At 52.7% G+C, this 21,788-nt stretch overlaps 1 protein-coding gene across 1 annotated transcript; it reads right to left on the bottom strand.

Moving 5' to 3' along the window:
* Nucleotides 1-4,297: 4,297 nt before the first annotated feature.
* Nucleotides 4,298-21,221, bottom strand: Adora2a (adenosine A2a receptor). The gene is made up of 3 exons (XM_090320210.1): nucleotides 21,186-21,221; nucleotides 13,160-13,710; nucleotides 4,298-5,404 (listed from the first exon to the last, which is right to left on the bottom strand). Exons 2-3 carry the CDS (start codon nucleotides 13,480-13,482, stop codon nucleotides 4,504-4,506), a joined length of 1,224 nt encoding a protein of 407 aa, XP_090176336.1. The 5' UTR covers nucleotides 13,483-13,710; nucleotides 21,186-21,221; the 3' UTR covers nucleotides 4,298-4,503.
* Nucleotides 21,222-21,788: the final 567 nt, after the last annotated feature.

Below are 21,788 nucleotides of genomic sequence, written 5' to 3'. Positions count from 1 at the left end.
AGGACCTTCTGCTATTCACTGGTGACAGCCGTTTGTCCCACTGGCAAAGCCTGCTTAATGCTGTGCTGTAGTGACCTTCTTCACCCTGTTTCCAGTCCCTCTGCTTCTTTGCCAGATGTTCACATACTGACCCTACACATCTTCATGTTATCACATCAGATAACAGATACATGTCACTGAAAGTGACACTGATGTCTCCAAGAGTGAAATGCTGTGGTGGTACAAGTGTGTGTGTGTGTGTGTGTGTGTGTGTGTGTGTGTGTGTGTGTGTGTACCAGGACTGAATTCAAGGCCTCTCACTGGGTATTTTTGGTCATGGCTTGTAGTCTAGTACTTGAACCATGCCTCTAGTTTTGGCCTTTTTTTTCTTTTTGGTCCATCATGGGACTTGAACTCTGGCCCTGGGCGCTGTCCCTGAGCTCTTCAGCTCAAGGATACTGCTGTACCCCTTGAGCCACAGTACCATGTCCAGTTTTCTAGTGATTAATTAGAGATAAGAATCTCACAGGCTTTGAACCTCCAGCCTCAAATCTCAGCCTCCTGAGTAGGATTGCAGGCATGAGCCATTACCCGCAGTGTAGTTTTGGCCTTTTTTGCTAGTTAATTGGAGATAAGAGAACGTTAGATTTCCCTGCCCAAGCTTTGAACCAGATCTCAGACTCCTGAGCTAAGCACGGAGGAGGATAATAGGTATGAGCCACTTGCCAGCTGCTCACTTTTACTTTTAAATATTTTGTCACTCTCAAAAACTTTATATCTATATATACATTTTTAGTTTTTATAATTTTACAAATTGGATATTGAACCCAGGGCTTTGTGCTTGCTAGAAACTACACTACTAGTTGTACCTGGACCCTAGACCTTTTGCTTTTAGTTTCTGTTTAAGATATGGTCTCTCACTGGGTGCTGATGAACCATACTTGTAAACCTAGCTACTCAGGAGGCTGAGCTCTGAGGATTGCAGTTTGAAGCCAGCCTAGGCTAGGTTTTACCTAAAGAAGGCATGGACAACTCAGAAAGTGACTTGCTCATAGTCAAGAAGTCACACAAGGCCAGAGTTTTTTTTTTTTTTTTTTGTGTGTGTGTGTGTGTGTGTGTGTGTACCAGTACTGGGGCTTGAACTCAGGGCCTTGTGTTCTCTCATTCAGATTGCTTGCTTATGATTGGCATGCAATCACCTGAGTCACACCTCCAGCTTAGTATTTTGCTGATTAATAGGAAGTGGAATCGTTCAGATTTTTCTGCCTTGTGTAGTACTGAACTTGGATCTTCCATGTCTAAGCCTCCTGAGCAGCTAGTTTTACAGATGTGATCCATCAGCGCCCAGCTAAGGTAAAGTTTTCAGCCTGGCATTTTGACTCCCCCTCAACGAAAGGTGGGAGTTGGAAGGAGTAAGCTGTAAGATTTGTGGCATATCTGGACTAGGCAGTAGGGAGAAGAAAGCTAGGACCCCATCAGTCAGCCTGGTCTTTCTTGTCTCTGAATTCAGTTCTAAAAACAAGAGAAGAGCTGGAACATTGGATTCTACAATTAAATTTTCCCAAGGGAAGACTCAACTACTAAAAGTTGAATCTACTTTTAACAATTCCAAAAATCTTTGAATCTAAACTAGATTTTCTACTCACCTCACTTGCCTTCCCAACCCAACTAGAAAATGTAGGTGGCTGAGAAAGAACAGAAAAGATAGATCAAAACTCAGACAACCCACTGACAACAACTTAACTTGAAAATTGCCTCCCAATTGATGGCATAATTCTGCGTAGGCAGATGTAAATCAGGCACAGATTTAGCCAGATTTTCCTTGTTTTCATTGTCTAACCAACACGTTGATAAGCCAGGTGACCACTACCAGCCCTGGAAAGGCCAACCTTGGAGTCCCTGGAGGATATGACTTTTCCTCTTCTGACCCCACCCCACCTCCAAGGTGTGTCCCACTCCTGGTCTTCATCAAATTGGACCTGGCTTATTCTCTGTATGTCCCACCTCCAGACTCAGTGAACGAAAAGCAGGTGCTCTCACCCTCAGTTCCTGAGTTCCCACTGCAATTGAAAAAAAAGAAAAAAAAAGGTCCTCTTTTCCTTCCCTGGGGTACCATTCCAGGGGCTATGAGCAGCTCCTTTCTTCTCCCCAGGGACCCCTCATCTGTGTCTTATTATGATTGCCACCCCATGTATAACACATAGAACTGGAAGTCCCCCCAAGCTGCACCCTGTGATACCCCCTATAGGAAAGAAGGGGTCCTGGTATAAACAGAAGAGCTACAAAGGTAGGGTTTGAGGATGGCAGCGTCTAGAAGAGAAGAGGAGAAATCCCCTGGAAGACCGTCTCTTAGAGAGGAGCCAAAGATGAGCCAGGACCTAGCTTGAGGCTGGCCATTGTTTTGAAGCCTCTCTCTAGCTCTGACCATAGCTGCTTAGAGAAGCTGGGGCCCAAAGGACATACATCGGATGGATCCCACATGTTCAGAACAGGCCTGAAAAAACCATTTTTGTCCAAGCCAGCCCTCTGGAAAGAGCAGGGAGAGGCCTTGGGGCCCTGGGACAAAGCTGCAGTGCTGGCCCAGGACAATGTGCACAGAGGCTGACACACGTGCTCTGTGGTGGGGTGGCTCTTCGTGCTCCTCTCTGGTCCTTCCCTCTTCCTATGGGCTGCTTCTGTGGGCACGTCCTCTTGCAGAAGTGGGTGCTTCCCATGATGTCTGGGTGGACACTCCTGTGTCCTCATGTTCAGAGGAAAGATACATGCCAATGTGTCGGGGAATGTGTGGCTCTCACTCAAAGCCTGCTCAGAGGGGAGGTGGACTTCTCAGGGAGGGGTGGACTGCATTTGCAACGGTGGTGCTTCTTAGCCCAGGCTGTCCATAAGACCCCTTAAGAAGAGCTGCTACAGTTAAACTAGGGTCTCTGGTAAGGCGCCCAACCTTCAGGATTTCTCAGAGCCTTCTAGATTGTTCTCTGAACAAAGGACCTCTGACTGATGAAATGGTGGAAGATATCTAAATTACTTTAATATTTGTATTGATGTAAAACAAAAAGTGAAATGGTGTGTAGTAAAGAGCTACAGATGTAGCTTAGTGCTTGCCTAACATGCACAAGGCCCTGAGTTCAACTCCGGCCATGACAAAACAAAAACAGATGTGCAATAGCATGAAAGGACATTCAGCAAAGTATTTTTTTCCCCAGATGCAGGCAGCAGAATATTAATATCAGGAAGGGTCAAATGTGTCTCCTGTGAAGTTTTAATGCTTCATTTCTTGAGTGTTGGGACATTACACTCATACTTTTTTAGTGAAATGCACATGGCTTTTGCAGACAGAAAGGCAGGTTTTAAGTATGCTTCTGCCACTTACTATGTGACCTGGGGAAAGGACTTAACCTCTTTAGCTTGTTAGTCATCTATGAAACCTTTCTAGGTGATGGAGAGGGAAATGAGGTTCTGATCACCACGGAAACCTAGGGCTAGAAGGGCCAGATTCCCGGGGAGGGGAAGCAGTGGGGTACCGAACCCCCTCCTCTGTGGTACTTATAAGGGTTGGGATTTCTCACTGAAGTGAGGTGTGTGGCTCTTTGCACTTAAGGTCTAGTGTCATGAAGAAGCCTGACTCCAGAAGAACTGGTGCCTGGAGAGGCCTCCAGCAGGCAGTGTGTCCTGTCTGTCTGCACATCTGTCCATGCCCACACCCCCCAATTTGTACACCAGGTCTGGCTTTAAAGTAGGGAAAGGAACTCAGACACCATTTTCGTTGGACAGCTTAAAACACAATTTGGCTCATTTTTATTGTATCTCAGAAAAAAAAAATTCCCTTTAAAAGGAAAGGCCGGTGTGAGAGGGCCTCTATGGAGGCAGCTCTGAACTGCCCAGGCTCCGGCCCCCTGGGACATGAGCCCATGCTCTGGCATTGTTCTTGTGACAACGTGTCCTTCAGCCCAGCTTCATCACCCCCAAGAGATGGCCCCGGGAGCTCAGTGCACAGCTGCGGTTGACAGTAGGAGAGGGCTGCCCAGGACTCCCTGGCAGACTCCCAGTGCCAGGTTAGCAGCACGACTGGCAACAGACCCAGAAGCCAGGGAGAGGAAGATAATAAAATAGAAAGGATTTCCTCACACTTACATCTTCTGGGGGAAAAAAAAAAAATTAGTCAAGTGCCACCTCCAGGCCAGCAGCTTCTTGAGCCCTAGAAAGTGGCATGTGTGACAGGAGGTTTGCTGCAGGCCAGTCTGCTAAGCCGCAGCAGCTCTGCAGAGTCGAGGTGTCTGGAGTGGGAGACTGGGCCCTGCCCAGCGAAGATGCTGCCGGGCCTCGCAGCACGAAACATCTACTTTCTCAGGCCTCAGGCCCTACTTGCTGGGCCTCATGCTGCACCAGCTTGGGGCTCCCTTCTCTCCATCCAAAGCAGTTCCAGATGCCCGGTGGCTCTGTGGCACACTCGTTCTCCTCCTAACATGACTGGTCTAGCCAACCAGAAAGGCAATGAACTCAGGAAGGGGCAAACGCCATGGACCATCAGGATACTCCTGCTCTGCCCTGGGCTAGGGGGTCCTCTGTGGCAGAGGACTCTGGGCAAGGTCTTTTGTGCTCATGGCTAAGGAGCTCCACGTCTGAGAGGCTCACATCCTGGTGGGATTCCTGGACACTCGCTCCACTCACCAGCCCCAGGGCGTAGCCATTGGGCCGCCGCTCCGGGTGGGGACCGCTGCCATTGGCCCACACTCCAGGGGGGTGGCCATTGAGACGGAGACTGGCCTGCTCACCCTCGGTGCTATGAGCTGCCAAAGCCCGGGCACTGGTGCCCCCGGCCTTGAAAGGTTCCTGCCTCCTCAGGACATGACTTCGAATGATCTTGCGGAAGGTGTGACGAAACTCACGGATCCGGTAGGCGTAGATGAAGGGATTGACAACAGAATTGCTGTGCGAGAGGATGATAGCCAGGTACATGAGCCAGGGAGGGGCGTGGCTGCACGAGGGGCAGAAGAAGGTGAAGCAGTTGATGATGTGCAGGGGCAGCCAGCAGAGGGCGAAGAGCCCCACGATGATAGCCAGCGACTTGGCTGCGTGGACCTCCTTCTGAAGTGTGGACCGGGTTCGCTCTCCTGGCAGGGGCTGGCTCTCCATCTGTTTCAGCTGTCGCCGAGCTGCCAGAAAGATCCGCAAGTAGATGCCCAGCATGAGCAGCAGGGGCACTAAGACGAAGGCGAAGAAGTTGTAGTATACCATGTAGTTCATGGGCACCACGTCCTCAAAAAGACATGTCACCCGGCCTTCCCCACAAGAGTCGTTCCGGCCCTCCCTCAGCAGGCTGCAGTTGTTCCAGCCCAGCATGGGGGTCAGGCCGATGGCAAACGAGAGCACCCAGCAGATGGCGATGATGCCCTTGGCCCTCGTGCAGGTCACCAAGCTGTTGTACCTGCAGAGAGACCAGCAGCAGAAGCCTGAGGATCCAGGACTAGGCAGAGCCAACAGTCAAGAAACCCTGAGGAAAGCCAGGCACCAGTGGCTCACACCTGTAATCCTAGCGACTTAGGAGGCTGAGATCGGAGAACTCTGGTTCGAAGCCAGCCCCAGACAGCAGAGTCCATGAGTCCATTAACCACCAGAAAACTGGAAGTGGCACTGTGGCTCAAAGTAGTAGAAGATTAGTCTTGATCAAAAAAGCTCAGGGACAGTGCCTAGGTCCTGAGTTCAAACCCTACAACCACCACCACCACCAACAAAAGTAAGGAAAGAAAGGAAAGAAGGAAAGGAAGGAAGGAAGGAAGAAAGGAAGGAAGGAAGGAAGGAAGGAAGGAAGGAAGGAAGGAAGGAAGCCATCCAGAGAAGGCATATCCTCTTCTAAGTGAGCTAGTGGGTCTTGCTTTTCTCATAGGCTGCTGGGGGCAGATAGTAAGAGAGCAGGCATCATGGAAATGAAAACTGCTGTATAAATGTTCAGACAATCAAATAATCCCGAGACTTGAGTTTGATTCAAGGGAAATAAGTGACTTGGGAGGAAGGAGAAGTACCTCGCCCAAGTTGGTTGATCTTGGTTCCTGCTTCTCTGACAGGGAAACTTTATGCTATAAAGAGACATGTGGATATTTATATCATTTCCAGGCCACACAAAGTCATAATGCAGGCAGATTGGCCACCAGCAACTGACAAAAAACATTCAAGTCTGTCTTGTCAGGTACCAGTGATTTCAAAAGCCTTATGAGGGCCAGGCATTCCCCACTCATTCATGGAGGGGTCTGGCGGGTGGGCCCACTGCCTGGGGTGTGATCAGCCACATAAGACCCACAGCTAATCAGAGCTTCCTGTATGCCATGCTTTCTTCCTCATTTGACTTGGGTATTCTGAGGGAGAGGGGGGATGGAAGTTCCAGGTTGAATGAGATTCCATCTCCCCGGGAAATCTACTCACAGACCTCTGTAGAGAAATAAGATAATTATGTCTTGACATTTATCTGGCAATTTTAATGGTCTTAGAGAAAATAATTGGACAAGGTCTTAAGGGCCAGACGATGACAATAATCTTCTTGAAATCATTCAGTTTTCCTAAGAGCCAGGTGAAAATCCGAGCCTGCTCATTCCAAATCCCAGACTCATAGAACGGGTTGCTCTAGCCAAGATGCAACTTCAGTCCCTTGGGAAGGCATCAGGATTTTTGTTTCGTTTTGTTCTTTGTTGGTCTGGAGTTTAAACTCGGGGCCTGGGCTCTGTCCCTGAGATTTTCTGCTCAAGGCTAGGGCTCTCCCACTTTGAGCTGCAGTGCCACTTCAGTTTTCTGGTGGTGAATTGGAGATGAGAGTCCCACAGGCTCTCCTGCAGTGACTGGCTTCGAGCTCAGCCTCCAGAGTTGCTGGGATTACAAGGCATGAGCAACTAAGGCCAAGCAAGGCAACAGTTTTGTAAAAGAGTGGGTGCCCTAAAAAGTCTCCATAATGGAAAAAGGCAGCCTCAGTATTCTCTGAATTGTGACCTCCTGCTTACTGGTTTTAATTCTCCCAAAACCAGCATAGCCTCCCCACACTTGGTGGAAATCCCACCTAACCTTCCAGCTTAGGCTAGATATCTCCTCAGAAAAATTTTTTGCCTCATCTGGGCAGATGGGGAGCTTCTTGGAAGTATGGCTCTCTTGCATCCATCTGTATTGCCACCTTTTAGACAGGACCATGCAGGAGATGTCAAGAAAAAAAATGTGTCCTACTTAATCCAGAATTCAAAGTCTCTAAAAGGATTAAGTCTTTTGGTGGCATATACAGGTAAGAAAAGTGAGGTGGTCTGGTGTTCCAGTGCTAGACCAGTTGCTCAGCATGCATGAGTCCTAGGTTCCATCCTTAGCACCTAAGAGGAAAGAAAGGCTGAGCATGAAGGCTCACAGCCACAATCCTAGCCACTCAGGAGGCTGGTGTCTGGTCAAGACCCATCTGGCAGAAAGTTTCTAGACTTCAGATCTAAAACAACCAGCAGAAAGCAGGGTTAGGGAGTGTGTCACAGATGGTAGAATGCCAGCCAGTCAAGGCCCTGACTCAAACCTCTACATAGCCAAAAAAAAAAAAAAAAAGCCTTCATTTTGTCATATTGCAAAAGTGTCTCGATAGCTTATTTTCTGGTGAAAAAAAAAAGCCTCTCACATTTTAAATGTTGTTAAAGAATTAAAAGATAAAGCCGGGTCAGGTGGCTTATACCTATAATCCTAGCTACTCAGGAGGCTGAGATTTGAGGATCACAGTTCAAAGCCAGCCTAGGCAGTAAAAGAATGAGAGATCGAATCTCCAATTAACAACTAGAAAAGGGGCAGTGTGACTCTAGGAAGTGTGACTCTAGGGGAAGTGGCTCTTAGGGGTAGGGCAGTAGCCTTGAGCTGAAGAACTCAAGGACAGCGCCCAGGCCCAGAGTTCAAGTCCCTTGACCCACAAAAAGAAAAAAAAAGAATTAAAAAGATAAAATGGGGCCGGGGGTTTGGCCTAGTGGTAGAGTGCTTGCCTAGCATGCACGAAGACCCGGGTTCGATTCCTCGGTACCACATATATAGGAAAAAAAGCTAGAAGTGGTGCTGAGGCTCAGGTGGTAGAGCTCTAGCCTTGAGAAAGTCCAAGGACAGTGCTCAGACCCTGAGCTCAAACTCAGGACTAGCAAAAAAAAAAAAAGATAAAATGATTGACAAAATTAAATTAAAAAAAATAAATTGAATGAAAAAATCATAGTAGCAGCTAATATCTAGTCCATAGTTACCCCTTATTTTACAAGTGGAGAGGCCAAGGCACAAAGTGAGGAATAGATTTGTTGTGAACATTTAGACACCCAGTTGCATGAGTTGTATGAGGCAATTTAGGCCAAGGTAAACACATTATTTCCAAATCTTATATATTAATTTTGTTGTTCTCTTTCTCTTTTTTTCTTTTCTTTTTTTCCCTCCAAACCTGGGGCTTGAACTCAGGGCCTGGGCACTGTCCCTGACCTTTTTTGCTCAAGGCTAGCACTCTACCACTTGAATCACAACACCACTTCTGGCTTTTTCTGTTTATATGGTACTTAGGAATCAAACCCAGGGCTTCACACATGGTCGCAAAACTCTACTACTAAGCCACATCCCCAGCCCTATTTTTTTTTTGAGGCACTACTATAGATTAAACCCAACATCTTGTGCAAGGTAGGTAAGCACTGTCACGTTGAGTTATAACTCCAGCTCGGTCAGCTCATAGCAGTTACTGGGCAGATTTATTGTTACCAGCTCCTCAGGCCCACACAGAAGGGGCTTTGCCACCTGCAGCAAGCCTCTATACAGGAAGGCCTATGGACTTGACCTTTTCTGCCAAGCAACACAGAATCTGCACTGTTGTCACCTGTTCTGGAGATTCAACAATGAGTCTCATACTTACATAGCACACATCTGTGTCTCAGCACTTAGCACTGCTCTCAAAACTCCACAACGAAAGAGAGAGCTACATTAATGCTATTATCTTTCCTGAGAAAAGCATAGACCTCCCTGGATTCTGATCCTGGTTCATCCCTATCAATAAGAAACTTCATGTCACGTCATCTCTCTGGGCCTCAGTTACCTCATGTATAAAATGGAATTCAGAATCCTGGACCCATCAGCACTGCCCCGTAAGGGAAGATTGCACCTGAAAGCCTTCCATCTGGCTGTCCACAGGGCAATGGGTACCGTGGCCAGTGTAACCTTGCCATCTGAGACTATCAAACAGAAGCAAGCAGCGACACTGACGGTGAAGGGCCACCTGGTGGAGAGAGGGAGGTGGGTGTGCTGAATGACTTAGTGAGCTGGTGGGGAAGCCAGGGTTGGCCACAGCATGCCCATCCCTGCATCCACCAGGGAAATTCTCCCCTGCACAATGCATAGAAAGAAAAACATGAGTAGGGCTTGCCTATATGGGGAAAAAAACTGGGAATAGGAAAGACTGGGGGTACGGGGGCAACGTCTCACTACATACTTTCTCCTTTATAATGCTTGTATACATGTATTATTTACTTTTATTTAGTTATTTTACAAAAACACGAAACAAAGCTGGGGGTAGAGCTCAGGTGATGATAGCATTTGCCTAGCAAGTGCAAGGCAATCTCCACATGCATATTTGTGTATGCACACGCACATACATGCACATACCCACACACGCGCACACACATATATGCAGGGGAGAAATAGATGCATTTTGTTTTTGTTAAAGGTTGGTCTTCATGGCTCAAGTGATAGAACACTGAGCCTGAGCTGAGTGAGAACGTGGGGACCTGATTTTAAGCCACAATGTTAGAAAGAAAACGTTACCTTAAAGAACAAAAATGAAAGGAAGAAAAAGAAAAAGCCAGGCACTGATGGCTCATATACGTAATCCTAGCTACTCAGGAGGCTGAGATCTGAGAAGTGAGGTTCAAAGCTAGCCTAGGCATGAAAGTGTGTAAGACTCTATTTCCAATTAATCACCAGAAAACCAGAAGTGGTGCTGTGGCTCTAGTGGTAGAGTGGTAACCTTGAGCTGAAGAGCCAGAGGCAATGCCCAGGCCCAGATTTCAAGCCCCATGACTGACAAAAGGGAGGGGGAGAGGGAGAAAAAGCTGGAAGTGGTGCTGTGACTCAAGTGGTAGAGTGCTAGCCTCGAGAAAGCCTAAGGACAGTGCTCAGGCCCTGAACTCCAGCCCTAGGTCTGGTAAAGAGAGAAAAGGAAGGAAGGAAGGAAGGAAGGAAGGAAGGAAAGAAAGGGAAAGAGAAAGGAAGAGAAAGAGAGAGGGAGGAGGGAAGGAGGAAGGTAAGGAAGAAAAGAAATCCTCTTAGACTGAGAGTCCTAGACCAAAATGGGGCCTGGGACAGCATCAGAGCCAAATGGAGCGGTGACCAAACCATGCACAGCTCAGCAGCGGCTCAAGGCTATCTCACATTCTAGGGGACCGAGAGCTATCATGGGAGGTGGCTGCCAAAGCTACTACGAGTTCCCATTTCCAGCTGTTCTCCAGCTGGACCCCAGCTGCCCTTCCCTGGGGACCCTGATTACCCAGATTAGGAACATACCCCATAGCTTGAAGTCCCACATGCGTCTGAACCACACTGAGATGGTGGAATTTCCCTCAGTTATACTAAGGGGCTAGTTTTCCTCTGGCCCACAGGGAAAACCCTTGATGTCTCCCTGGGCACAGACAAGTGTAAACCAGCCTTCCATCCCTCTGCCCACTCATCTGTCACTGAGAAGCAGGCCACCTTGCCCTGGCTCTGTTCCTACACATTCATTCTTTCCTCAGGGGGCTTCGTCATCCTGCTGACACAGTCTGGCCCATACATCTGAATGATATCAGGTGACACATCTTCCTCTGTGCTTATACAAAGGTCGCCTGAGAAAGAAAACCCTTGTTTCTTGCCCTGGGCTTTTCATCTTCTCTCAGGACATCAAGAGATGCATCTCTGCCTCTAGCCCTGATTATTTTTTTTTAACCCCTCTCTAGTTCAACAGGGTCCTTACATTAGAGAAAGACGAGACAGCTTGTTCTAAAGTTGAGTTAAAGAAAGGAAGGAAGGAAGGAAGGAAGGAAGGAAGGAAGGAAGGAAGGAAGAAAGAAAGAAAGAAGTTACCAGGTGCAGATTTGGAGTTGATAGCTATTACAGACTTCAGAATAGCCCTTCAGACCTTGCCAGTGGAGCAGGAACTAGCCAGAGGGAACTGGTTTCCTGGCTGCGAAGGGGACAGAGGAGGAGGGGAGCCTGAGCCACACAGCATCCCATAAGCAGCCAAGAGCTACTGGTTCTCACCGGCCTCCAGTTCCTCCTCATGCCTGATTTGCTCTCTCAGGGGCCCCCACATGGCTACCCCAGCAACCAGAGGCTTCAAGGCATACAGGAAAGTGAGGGAGCAGAACGTCAGGAGGTTTGAAGGACTCTAGAGCCCATCTACATCAGGAGACATGTGTCTGTCTTTTCCTAGTTCTGGATATGGGCATTATAACATCTGCTCTGGCTAAAATACTAAGCTGAAAGGATCAAAGAAGTTGCTAAGAGAATACTCTTGTGTTGTTACACTCTGCCCAAGGGGCAGGAGGAGCAGCCCCTGCACAGAACCAACTTGAACCTTCCACAGCCTCCTTCAGCAGAGCTTAAGCTTACAAAGTCCAAATCCAGCTCTGGAAAATCCTCGAGTCAGGAAGGCAGAGCAGCTCAAGAGTTGAGTTATTCTACCCATCCTGGCCAGCCACGTCACTCACTCCCTCTGGACACTCACAACTTTTGTTGTGGCAGATGCACCCCTGGTATAGACGTGACAATGGGCCTAGGGTAGGGCAACTGTGTTCCCACTGCCACGCTGCAGGCCTCATCCTACAATTCAGATTCATTCCCTGGACTCTCAGAGAACACACAGGGATGGGGAGACCCAAGTAGGGATCAGCTGGGGTCTTTCCACTGAGACCAGCTGTCCCAACCTCTTCCTTCAGGATGCTGGTGACCTTTAAATCAAAGAAGAAAGTGAAAGGCAGGCTGCTGCTTCCCCTCGGGGCTCCTCGGCTGTGTGGGCTCAGGCTCACAGCCCCGCTCGTTCAGAGCAGTCCCTGGATAAACCTGGACGCTGCTCTGCCTCTTGAGCTAGAATTACAGTTACATGGCACCACAGAACACCCACAGTTTTATTTCACAAGGGCTTCAGCTATTGCCCGCTCCCCCCCCCCCCTTTTTTTTAAGCAGTACTGGAGTTTCCACTTGGGACCTACTCCTTTTAAGCAACTTAACACGGGTGCCTGCTTTCCTCTCGGGACAAGGTGATAGCAATGGCTGTGGGATACAACTTCTCAAAGATTCCCCCAGAGACAGGGGTCCTGGGAGTTGCAGGCCCTGTTTCTTCCTGGGCCCAGACAGAGTAGGCGCCCTCCTCAGTTTTCTGTCTAGGTGAGAGGAAGGAAATGGCTTCTAAGGGCCTGGTTGGGTTTGACACTGAATTTCCATTTGCTCACAGAGTCTGGTCCTCAGCCTGCAGTGGCTGTGGGGTTTCTCCACAGGAGGAGACTCCATCTGTGTGGGAAAACTCACCATGGGCACGGTGGACTCCAATCCCAATCCCAGAGACCTTCCTCAGCACCTGTGACACCAGGCGGGGGAGGGGAACAGGGAGGTAGAGCTGGCAGCTCCTGGCACCCCACGGGAAGGATGTACTTCCTAGTTTATCTGTAGCCAGGGTGGGTGGAGGCTACACCCAGGAAACACAGCCTCTGGGAAGGTCTTTATTTACACAATACTTTGCTGAAGTCATTTCACAAAAGAGTCACCATAAAAAAAAAACCCTCCCATAGCCAGCTCTGAGTCCTCCGAGACCTGAGAGGCAATGTCATTTGCATACGAGTCCAAGTGACTCACTGTGGCATTCAGCCAAGTCACTTCCCCTCTCTGGGTCTCTCTCCTAACGTACAAGTGACAAAGCCTGCCCAGGAGGAGCTAGGGCCAGGCAGGTGGCAAGCTGGTTCCTAACGTGGCTGTTGTGGTTGTGTGTGTGGCTCCTCACCCACTCCTGCGAGAGTTTTGCTCTGACATCACCTAGACACGCAGGGTCAGTTCCTGGCACTATGTCTGATGTGGCCTAGGGGAGCCCAGATTGGCAGGATAGCCACCCACCTGCCAGCCCTGTATCCTTACAGGCACACAGCCCAGATCCTAGGCACAGCTGGCCTCGAACCCACAAAAGCCCCCAACTCACCGGAGTGGGATGCGGATGGCGATGTAGCGGTCAATGGCAATAGCCAAGAGACTGAAGATGGAGCTCTGCGTGAGGACCAGGACAAAGCAGGCAAAGAAGAGGCAGCCGTGGCAGGCAGCGCAGAAGCCAGTGCTGATGGTGATGGCAAACGGGATGGCGAGCACACCCACCGCAATGTCAGCCACCGCCAGCGACACCACAAAGTAATTGGTGACATTCTGCAGGTTGCTGTTGATCCACACAGCCCAGCACACCAGCACGTTGCCCAGAATGGCCAGCACGGCGATGGCCAGCTCCACTGTGATGTACACCAACGAGCCCATGCTGGTTCGGCAAGGACGCGGGCCTGGGCCAGCTCACGGTCCATAGCTGCAGCCCAGCTGTCCACCTGCCCAGGCCCCGGAGCCCTTTCCTCACAGGAGCCAAGAATGTCCCACCACGGGCGGCTCCAGAGGCTCACAGGCAACTCCACCCCTGAACTCAGGCCCTCTCCAGGCGGGGCTCCGGTAACGGCGTCATGGCTCGGCTCAGCTTCAGGGTTCCCAAGGCACCTGCAAAGACAGGCAGAACCCTGTTGAGCTACTGAACCACCTGAGCCTCCAAGACTCCACTGCTCTCCATTCTACTCCCCCTGCGGGCTGGGTGTCAGCTTGAAGGTGCTCCCATCGCTAAAGAGTCCACAGGTCCAGAAAAGTCACTGAGTAAAGCTGCTAACCCCCTGGACCTAGAGAAGTCCTGCTCAGACCGTCACCCAAACCCCTTCCTCCAGGCTCTGCTTGACAGACGCCAGAGGGACTGCAGGCAGGGCCAAGGCCACACCTCTGCCAGGACACTGCCCTCCACCAAAAAATAATCGAGCTGACTCTATTTCCCCATCCCTTGTCAGAGCCCTCTTAGCATGGCCAAAGATCAATCAGTCTTTACCCCTGCCCCCGCTAAACCCCCAACCTTCACCCCCCCACCCCAGAGGCCAAGAATCTGTCAAAGTTAATTCTGCCATGTTGACTCCCCAAATTCAACATCTCAAGACATCTGTGGCAACCCAACCATTCAGTCCCCCGGGTCTTTCCACTTGCTCCCAGCTCCATGGCTCCATTCCTTCCAGAAAGATCTCCCCCGCAACCCCCCCTTCCTCTCCCAATCCCATCCACCTGTCTCACTGCACCAGCTTCTCAGTCTACCCAGGCCACTCTGTCCCCAATAGGCTCTCCAGGAACTGCCAGTGCTCAACTAAGGAACAAGCCAGTGACTTCTGGTCTTCGTTCTGAAGGGATCTAGGGATCCGTTTAGTCCTGCTAGTGTCCGTGCATAAGCCTTCTTACCCTCACAGCAGCACAGCCTGAACCAGCTGACTCCCATTCTCCCCATCACCAACAGGCTACACATCTGGCCTGGCAGGAGCTTGGGTGCCTCTCTTCTCTGACAGAGCCTCCTCCCCTTGCTCCTCCCCTTGCTCCTCCCACGCCTTCTCTCCCACCTGTTCCTCTGCCTGGCGCATGTGGGAATGACTGACTGACTAAGTCAGAAAAGCAGGTGCTCAGCATTGACTTGCTGGGGAACGGTGGCCAAGCACGTTTCTTTTCTGGGCCTCACTTTCTCTCTTCATACAGTGAGGAAGTTGGAGCCTGGGTGACCTCTGGGGGCCATTTCAGCTCTCCATGTTGTTTTGTCCATGAAAAGGAACTAAACAACAGATTGGAAAGGGCACCCACGAGTCAGAAGACTGTAGAAACACAGGAATGACTGACAGCCTAAGAAAGCATAAGCTCCCCGCCAGGCCGGAGCCCAGCCTGAACTCCAGCTGTCCTCCTGTGCCTGTGAAACTGTCTCAGTCCAAGCAGACCTCTCTTACCAAGTGCCTCTTCTTCAGAGTCAAGAGGCCCCCAAATCCACCTTTCATTCTTCAAGGATCCCCAGAGGTACAGGACCAGCAGTCCCTGCCTGTCTGAGGTAGAGGCCTCTTGACTGCCTGCACATGGCTGCATCTTCCCCCTTCTCCTCTACACCCTGATGACCGGGGATCCTGAGAGAAGGCCGCTCCTTAGTCGTAGTTAGAGGTCCAGGCTCCCTCTCCCTCATCCCATTCGAATGGGCTGGAGCTGGGGTAGACACAGGCTACCGCCACGTGGGCTGGGGGTTCCTGCACTGACTTAGGAAGTTTACAATAGACTGCCTGACACAAAAGGGCCAGGGAGCAGGAGGGGAAAGCCAACACCTCTGCAGGAACTGAGGAGTTAGCAGCCTGCAGCAGATGGAGAGGCCCAAACCCTACTGTATCTGGCATCTCATGGGATACTGGGCAACTAGCTGCTCACCACGTAGGTCCTGACAGACCCACAAGACCAGAACTACAGATGCGGTCCCTAACTGTGTACTGGGATCCCCGTGTCCTGGCCTGCCTGTAGGACTGAGGCTAGCCTTGGGCCTGCCTCCATGGTGTGGCCTCCCCGACTGGAACCAGCAGCAGAAGGCTGCTGTCCAATCAAACCCTGCCAAGCCTGCTGAGCCACAGCGATCCCGCGATCCTGCCTCATAATCAGTGCCTGTTGGGAGACAAGGTCAACTGCTGCACTTCTGTCAGCCACCAAAAGAATCTAGATTAAGAAACACCACAGGGCTGAGAATATGGCCTAGTGTTCGAGTGATTGCCTAGCATTCTCTGAGTTTGATTCCTTGGTATCACATACCTGGAAAAAACTCAATGACAGTGCAGTGCCCAGGCCCTGAGTTCAAGCCCCAGGACTGGCCAAAGGAAGGAAGAAAAAAAAAAAAAGAAACACCATAGTCTTCTGCCCATCTAACTAGGCCAGTTAGAAGGGCCCTACCATCCCACAGATTGAGGATAAGATTTGTACTTAGCCCATTGCTGAGCCGCCACCAGCCCCAGGGACCACACTGGCTCCCAGCAGCCAAGATGTCTGGCTTGGAAGGGGTCTGACCCAGCCTCTCGGCAGTCTCGGGTAGCTGCCTGTGTACCACTGGCTCTCCGTGTCTCCCCATCACACTGAACAGCATTGGGCACCTGCACGCTTCCTGATCATACTGAGGCCACAGTTTCTACTCTCGTGTCATTGAATGCACGGGCCCGGCCTGCCCAGCCTGCCTTCAACGGGCTGTAGACACACACTGAAGCTCCCTTCAGCAGGCATGCCCACCTCCACCCCTTCCTCCGTCATTCTCACAGGCTGCCTCTGTGGCTGCCAGCATGTCACAAGTAAAGCTCTGATCCCACGGGCCACCTGGACACATGCCAAACCAAAATCCACTCTCTGCTGTGCCTTGCCCAGCGGAGCCCAGGAGCTCAGCAGAGGCGGCCTTGGGACGGGAGCGGAAGAGGAGGCCAGGAGTCCTGTGCTACTGAGGTAGCTCTGCAGAGGGGAAGGCTGGGGCTGCACTGGACTAGGGGTGCCCTGATGTGGAGTCTTTCTTTGCAAATGCGCCCATTGGGGGGGCCAATCTCAAACTTTTCATGTGTCACTGAGTAGAACTAAGGGGCAATACACACAGCTGGCCACCAGGTACCATGTCACCACCGTGCCACCAAACCTTAGGCTCTCTAGGAGGCCACCTGCCTGAATGTCTGGACCCTTTGGGATGGGCCTTCTTAAAGAGCTTATTCAAGTCTTCCTGGAAGCTGGGGAAATGATATACAGCAGTTCCCACCAGCCCCATCTTACAGAGGAGGGAGCTAAGGCCCAAAGAGGCGAGATGACCTCTCAGCCTTCCTAGGAACATGTGACACAGGATGGGGAGAGATTGCCACAGGTTTCCATGGAAGACTTCTGGAACCTCCTGCCCCCTCTGCACTTCTCTCCTTTCCAAAGCTTCTCAGAGACACAGAAAAGCCCTGGCCCAGGGGGGCAGGGCGGGGGCAGGATCTGGCAATGTCCTATATCTCTCTCCTGTTGGCACTATCTAATTAATCCTTAAGTCATCTGTTGCTAAGAGGGGAAATTAAATACTAATAATGTCCTGATTCCTCATGATCACCCTTTGTTAGGAATGGGACAGAGGGCAGCTAGTGTCCCATGTAAACTATATATATGTTGCAGAACATCCATTCTATGCCTTGAAAGAACCTCAGAGGATTCCCGGCAGTTACACTCAAAACTGCACCTCTCCCCACCTTCCTTTACCACCACCCCCTCCCACCACACTGACTTAACCACTTCAATTAAACTGCCATTGAATCCTATCCCATAGATCTGGCCCACCTCTTCTGGCTCCTCATATACCAGACCAACAAGTCACTCTGTACACATGCCCAGATGGAAGCTGTACCCCTTTAGAGCCTGCCGTTCAGAGGCACCCGCTCTCTTCCAGGCAGGCCCTGCACACCTATGCCTCACTGCAGTCTAGGACAAGGAATGGAGCAGTGTAGAGACTTTACCCACTGCAGCCATGCTGGGCTCTGAAATCCCAGCCTTAGAATCTTCCTGCTTCTTCCTCATAGCCAGTGTCCTCACCTAATCCACTGTGCCACAAAACAGCCCAACCTTTGAGCCACAGGAAGCTCTGTGCTATCTACTACTGACCTCGAAGCAGGATGGAGCCCAGCAAAGCCTGAGTGGCAGCTGCTGCTGGGGGGATTCAGGTACCCACAGGCCATATCCTATTACCAGGATCTCAGCTCCCACTTCAGACAGACTGGGAATCCCTATTTCAAGTCGCTATTTCCCTGGGCTTGTGTTTCCAGAGAATCCTGGGACCCACAAAACCCCTCCCAAACACACCAGCTAGCAGGACAGGTGCTTTCTTCACTTGCCTGGACTAAGCAACCACAAAACCCAGGTCTTCCCTTCCCTCCTGGCTTCCAGTGTCTGAAGCAGGCTGGCCCCAGGTACCAGGGCGAGTGGCTGGACATGTCTCCTGCCCCACTGCCTATGGCTGCATTGCTACTGTGTTGCCCCTGGGGCCAGGATGTGGGCAGGACCAGAGAGGCAGCTGCAGGTTGGGGATAGGAGAGCACACTGTCTCTGCTTCAGCCTCCCTCCCTGGGCCACCAGGCCTGCCAGAGAGGCCAGAGGTCTCCTGACATCCTTGCCTGAGCAGGTCACTCACCCATCATCGGCTACTTTTCCAGACAAACCTCCTGAAGGTGCTGAGAGATCAATTCATGGTAGGAGCAAAGTGAGATGGGCCCCTGCGTTCCCCCTGCCTGTGGCTCTAGGCATGTGTCAGCACCGCGTGAGAGGCTTGGCACCTGTACCTCCCACAAACAGCACACCCCAGGGACTGTGGGCACTGTGCCACCTGAACAGTGGTTGGCAGGGGAGGTCCTTGGTACCCAGGCCCCAGATGGCACTAAGGATGGAGAGACCTGGACTCATGGCTGGAGTTCCTTGTACATGGGTGTAATGAGGAAAGCCAGGGCTGCACCAAGCATGGCCCACCTGAGCCCTGCACCAGCCCAGCTCAGCTCATGGCCGTGATGAGGCCAGAGGTGAATCTGGGGAGCCTCTGAGCAGCCTGTGCCCTGAAGGAGACACCCCAGAACCATGACTGGCCTCTCCTTGCTCCTGCCTTCCCCAGGCAGTCTCTCATCCAGACCACAGTGGCTTCTGAAACATCCTCATCACAGCCCCTGGCTATAGGCCTGCCATGCGGAACTAGAATAAGGCGTGAGGCTCAGAGCGGGTCTGTGGGGCTTCTCAGAGGAGGGGGGCTTTGAGCTGGACTTTGAAGAAGGAGAAAAGAGGGACAAAGTCCACTAAAGAAATGGGACTGCATCTGAGAAGGGGTCCCCTTCCCCACCTCCTAACCCTGGAAAGCTGCAGCCCTCCTCAGGCATCTTCCTCTCCTGAGTCCCTAGCAGGTTCTCATGACTTTCGCGATGTAGAGACTAGGCTTTCCTTCTCTGCCACCAAACTGCTTCTTCCCACACCGAGGACCTGAGCCCTGCCCAGGAGGTAAGCCGTCTCGACAGGGCTCCTCTGAATGCCAACTTCATTGCTCATTTGGACCCAGCAAGGACCATGGACCCAACTTCCTACATGGCACCCTTTCCATCCAGCATCGGTGTGCGCAGTCTTCCTTCCCAGGCACACACAATTGTGGGGGCCAGGCTTGAGGTGTGTGAAACAGGACAGATCTAATGATGCTGAGATGACAGCTCTGGTGCCTCCGGATGAAGTAGTTTAGGACCAAGCAGCTTCGAGGGTAACAAGAGCCACTGTGGGATTTCAGGTCACCCCACGGGCTGTGGGACCAGGTCCAGGACTTTGCAAATACTGACACACAGAAGTGTCAAGCTTGCTCTGGAGCTAACACCTCTCCCTGCCACAGCAATCTTTCTGGGGTTCTCTGACCCACCCTCTAGGATGCCCCAATTGCAATATCGAATCCCCTGGCCCCAAATCCTCTACTTCATGCTATCTCATTTCTTCTCTAGCCCTAACACGATCACACTTGCTTGGCAGATGAGAAAATGGATTCCCAGGATAGTGACCCAGCTCAAGACCACTCATTGAATTAAGGAAGCAAGATCAGAATCCAGATTGAGACACCGGAATCTCCGATCAGGGGTTCCCTGATGGATGTGGCCCCAAATCTGATGGCTACCAGACATGTGGGCTTCCCTTAGGACACGAGCCGGAAGGCAGCCCAGAGCTGGGCAGACACACACTGGCTGAGATTTGTCTAACAGACACTGGAATCTGGCATTGCCTAATGGCAATGCCGGAACTAGCAAGGTGTAGCCACCATCCTCAGGAGGCTAAATCTGTGAGAACCCCCATCACAAATACACTAGTGGGGTGACATTCCACAAGGCCCAGCCTTCCCAGCCCCACCCAAAGCCTTTTGGGCCAAGGAAGCAGCCCTTGATTCCCACTATATTCTCACAGACTGAAGTGCTCCGAAGAGTTCTTCGTCATGGATAGCCAAGGCTGGGAGGCCAGGAGCAGGCTGGGGTGGACAGGGAGGTGGGGCACAGAATCTTCTAGAAAGGGCAGTTTAGGAGTTCAGTGAGAACTGGGTAGCAAGGCCAGGGCAGGCCTGAACCCCAGGCCGGTGGGCAGCAGATGCCAGAAGAGTGGAGAAGCTCCTAGGCGGAGGAGAGCAGGCAGGCCAAAGAGGGGGGGGGGTGTACCCCTCATCCAGGGCAATGCCATCCCGAGGGGAGGGGCTGAGGGACACCTGGCCACTGCGTGCTTCTGTTGCTTTGGAACACTCGGGTCTCCTCCGTCCTCCCACGGAGGGAAGTTCAAGTGTAAACGCTGGGACAAGAGACCCGTGGGCCATGCGCTGCCAAATCCCTCCAGAGCCGCCACCATTCCCGCCATGCCTACCTCCACCCGGGCAGCCCGGCAGGCGGCCGGGACCAGTCCGAGGGCGCTCCCCACCCCCCCCTGCCCCGCAGCCCCCCGGCCTCCCGCGGGGTCCCCGCCGCCGTCCACAGGATGCGCGCGCGCTCGGCCGCCCGGTCCCCGCCGCGCCCAGGTGTCCGCGCTGCGCCCGCCGCGCCCGCCCCCGAGCACCTGTGCCCCCCGGCGCCACCGGTGGCGGCCGCTCGTCCCTGAGGGTGCGCCTCGCCGGGCCCCAGCCTACTCCTGGGCGGGACACCCCGGAAAGACCACGGGCGAGCGAGCGCGCGCGGCAGACCGACCCCGACCGATGGGCATTCCCCGCCCCTCGCCGACGGCGCGCACCCCGCTCCGCGCCCCGCCGCCCGGCCGCCCTTCTCCCGGGCTCCTTCCCTTCCCCGCCGGTCCCTGCACACCTTCCGGTCGTCTGGGGGCGGCCCGGAGGGTCCGCACACAGTCCCCGACCCGGCTTACGACGTGACGGGGCCAGGCGCGGTCCCCGGCGCAGGCGGTTCCCGTGGCCGCCGCGGGGCAGGGCTCGGACCCGGGCGCCCCAGAACTCGCTCTCGGGGCGGAGGGAGCGGCGGGTACCCCGAGGGGCGGGGCCCGATGCCCAGTTCTCCCGGCCCGGCACCCCTCCAAAGGCCTCGCGTCTCCGGGCAGCCCCCCCCCACCCCGACCCTCCTCATCCCCCGGACCCCAGACCCGGTACCCGGGCTGACCTGCCGCTGGCGCGCCGGCTCCCGCTGTCTCGGCGGCCGCACGGGCTCGGGCTCCAGCCGCGCCGCTCGCGGGCGCCCCCTGCAGACGGCATCGAGACCCGCCTGCCCGCGCCCCGCCCCGCCGCGCTGGGAAACCGAGGCCCACAGAGCGCCTGGGAACCCAGAGGTGCCTCTTAGCGAGGCGATGCCACGACGGACCTGAGCAGCTCCACCCCCACCCCCACCCCCGGCCCGCGGATCCCCAGCGCGGTCTTGGAGATTCCAGGGTTCTGGGTCTTCCAGCGCTGCAACCCTGTTCCCACCGGGGGACTCCATTTGCTCACAGAAGAAGCACAAGCCTCTCAGAGGGTCAGGGCATGGTGAGAAACCACCTTCCAAACCCTTGTCTAGTAGAATCTCCTGGAACCAGTGAGGCTCCTGGTAGAGGCAGGTAGAAAAATTGACTCAGGGCCAGTCTAGCCCCTGGGGCTAAGGACTGTATGGAGAAAAGGCTTCTAAGCAGTCCTCAGCCCCCAGCTGGGGCAGAGAGAGAGAGGCAGGGGAGAGAGGTGGAAGCCCTGTGTGCAGGCGACTGGCTCCTGTTCAAGAGGAGCCAAGAACCTG

Source organism: Megascapheus bottae, chromosome 28 (assembly GCF_031878675.1).
Source record: "Megascapheus bottae isolate mThoBot1 chromosome 28, mThoBot2.hap1, whole genome shotgun sequence".
NCBI lineage: Eukaryota > Metazoa > Chordata > Mammalia > Rodentia > Geomyidae > Megascapheus > Megascapheus bottae.
Note: the sequence above shows the minus strand (reverse complement) of the source record. Positions and strands in the feature narration are given on the sequence as shown.

Bases quoted from the DNA above. Each gene is read 5' to 3' on its own strand.
- Adora2a (XM_090320210.1), bottom strand. From the start codon at position 13,482: ATGGGCTCGTTGGTGTACATCACAGTGGAGCTGGCCATCGCCGTGCTG. The intron at 5,405-13,159 runs GTGAGTTGGGGG...GTCTCTCTGCAG, and splicing joins GCCATCCGCATCCCACTCCG to GTACAACAGCTTGGTGACCT.